The sequence below is a fragment of the Helobdella robusta genome (assembly GCF_000326865.2).
Source record: "Helobdella robusta unplaced genomic scaffold HELROscaffold_2, whole genome shotgun sequence".
Classification (NCBI taxonomy): Eukaryota; Metazoa; Annelida; class Clitellata; order Rhynchobdellida; family Glossiphoniidae; genus Helobdella; species Helobdella robusta.
The window spans coordinates 1,796,729-1,799,489 of record NW_008704083.1 but is presented as its reverse complement, the minus strand read 5'-3'; the positions used below and the strand labels follow the sequence as shown (position 1 = coordinate 1,799,489).

At 34.0% G+C, this 2,761-nt stretch overlaps 1 protein-coding gene across 1 annotated transcript; it reads right to left on the bottom strand.

The window, feature by feature from the left end:
• Positions 1-861: 861 nt before the first annotated feature.
• Positions 862-2,533, bottom strand: HELRODRAFT_160089 (hypothetical protein; the record flags this gene model as incomplete). The annotated part of the gene is made up of 3 exons (XM_009017105.1): positions 862-983; positions 1,429-1,602; positions 2,446-2,533. The coding sequence occupies 3 exons, from the start codon at positions 2,531-2,533 to the stop codon at positions 862-864; spliced, it is 384 nt and encodes a 127-aa protein (XP_009015353.1).
• Between the last annotated feature and the right edge of the window lie 228 nt (positions 2,534-2,761).

The following is a 2,761-nucleotide window of genomic DNA, read 5'->3' as shown; positions in this document are numbered from 1 at the left end:
GAACAAGCTGTGAGTAAAAAATAAATTCATTGAGCAAGTATTTTAACAGTTTGAGCAAATTTGCGATAGTCGAAAAACTTTTCGTACCAAAACGCTACCAAATACATAAATATGTGAACATATAAATAAGGTTTATTTATATATTTATTAAAATAGGTGTATAATTCAGTTAGAAATGTTAAAATTCAAAAAATATAAAAAATTACTTTAAATCAATTTTGTTCACTAGTTTCTCTTCTGCTCTTGTTAGTTATCCAGAATTTATAAACTTCATCAATGTCAACTCGGTGCCCACACAATAAATAAAACTTTATTCAAATTAACCTGTCCAGATGGTTTATTTCAAGTCTGTTCCGTGATTTGGTTTTAATAGAATTTACCAAACTAAAACCACGTTCAGTATCAGCACTTGAAGCTTGAAAAGTACCACATATATCAATAAAAGATTTCATAGTAGTAAACTTTTCTTCCATTAGCACAAAATCGATCACATCATTGAATGCTTTCACATTTCCAAATTCAAGTTTCTCTTTTAAAAAAATTTAAAATTTTTTTATTCAGATAGAATTTCTGCAAATGAGATCTCAGGAAGCAAATGTTTATATCTTTCAACTAATACATCTAATTCTCTTTTTCCAAATATATTTTGAAGATCTTGAAATTGAACAGCTTCTATAGTTGATATACAACTCCCTTGAAATTTATTAAATAAATCAGATAGCTCAGTTAAAAAACATCATTAAGTATAAATAAAGCAACATGAATTTGGGGTTTTTGCAATTCTTTTAAGCAATATTTTGCTATCGGATCATTTTTTGTCTCCGCTTGATTTTTAAAATATTCGACTTCTTGACATCCACCTCACACTTCATTAACAAGATCATCTCTATGCGCTACACAATGCTGTTCAGTAAGATGCGGAACCTCAGCACGAATCAGCGCAGCAACTCTATTCCTTTTGCCTAACATAACTGATGCACCATCTGATGTGAACATAATTATATTAATAAAAATAACATAAATAAACATCTAATTTGTTTCTGTATAAAACTGTTTGATTGCCATGAAAATTGATTGGCTGTCACAGGCTGTTACCTTTACCATGCCAGCAAAAACAGTTTTATGAAACTTGGTTTCTGCCTTTCGATACTTTATATAAATAATTAACATCTTCGTAACTGATATGTCTGTGGTTTCATCTACAATCAGCGTGTGGAATACTGAATTTTGAATTTCTTTAATGTGTATCTTTTGAACGACAGCATTAATACATTCAACAAATTCAAAAGCATAATTTTGCAATTGACTCCAAATGAGTTCTATGCGTAATGTGTCTTTTCAAATAATCTAATTTCCACAATTCCAATTTTTTGCCACTTGAAAATTCATTGCATGCTTTGGCTTTAGTGCATATTTTGCAAATCAAACCAACATCTTCTGAAAAATCAAAAATATTTTTTAATTGCACGTTTTTCAAAACTTTTGAATCAACAGTCCCAGTTTTCACAATTTCTTTTAACCAAGCTTTTTTGAAAACATTTGCAGCCTTGTTAGCTTTTGATGAGCCATCGGTATTTTCACGTTGTCGCTTCATAACGAAAACTTAAATTAGATCGCAAAAACAACTGTTTAATGTTAATCGGTATTTATCAGAACTTTCTACAAAACGATTTAACGTTATTATCAATTGATAAATGAATAAAGCTTTCACATTTCTGACAAGTAAACACAGTGATAAATGCGGCGAAATATGACGAACGATGAAGCGCTTAATTCGAAAAAATTTTGAAAATACGAGGTTTGGTGATATAAAATTGAAAAAAAATTATGTAAACTTTTGTTCTTACAATATGGAGTTAGTTAGTTCTGCGCGGAAGGAAAATTAGCTGCGCCAGCGTGATCAAACTACTGCGCGGGCGCCCAGCCAGGCAGCTTAGAGGGAACATTGCATATAGGAAAAAGTTGCTAAACTGCTCGATTTTTAGCATATCTGGACAGTGAACTTGAAGTTTTAGAAAGAAAAAAAAACATGATATCTGTAAAAGAACATGGTGTAATGTTAAGAACAAGAGTTTTGTCATTCTATTTACCTGCGGATAGAGCTCGAAGCTAGGGGTAGCACATGAAAAAAATGAAAAGGAAAGCCGCAGGCGGTTCTGAAGTGATGGTCACTGAGACTTAGAAAACGGAAGGACAAATCTCTTCGGCAGCTTCCATGGCAACTGAGCGCCCTGTTTAAGGCTCACATTGCTACCTCAAAGGAAGAGGGGTTTAGAAAATGTGGCCTAAAAATTGTTCATTCTCAACCTTTTCCCAAATGAGTAACCTCCTCATTGGGTATCTTCCTTAACGGTCAAAAACAAAAATCGACTTGTTGACCTATTCGATTTGGAACGTCCGAACGCTTTTGGACCGAACTGGGACGGAACGACCTGCGCGGCGCACCGTTCTTATTGTCCTCGAGCTGGGCTACTCGACATTGTCTCACTGTCTGAAACCCGTCTGCTGGTTGAAGTAGAGGCATGATATACATTTTTTGGAGGAGTTTGTCAGGCAATGATCCGCAGATTCATGATGTTGGTTTTGCAGTCCGTACAAACTTACCAAAATAAATTACTGAGACTCCAGTTTGGGTTAGCGAAAGACTGATGTTCATGCGCATTCCAATTGCAAAAAATCGTAATACCTGTAAGTGACTCGTACAATTTAACGAAACGAGACAGCATCAAAAATAACGAGAAATATACGACAGGTAGATCGC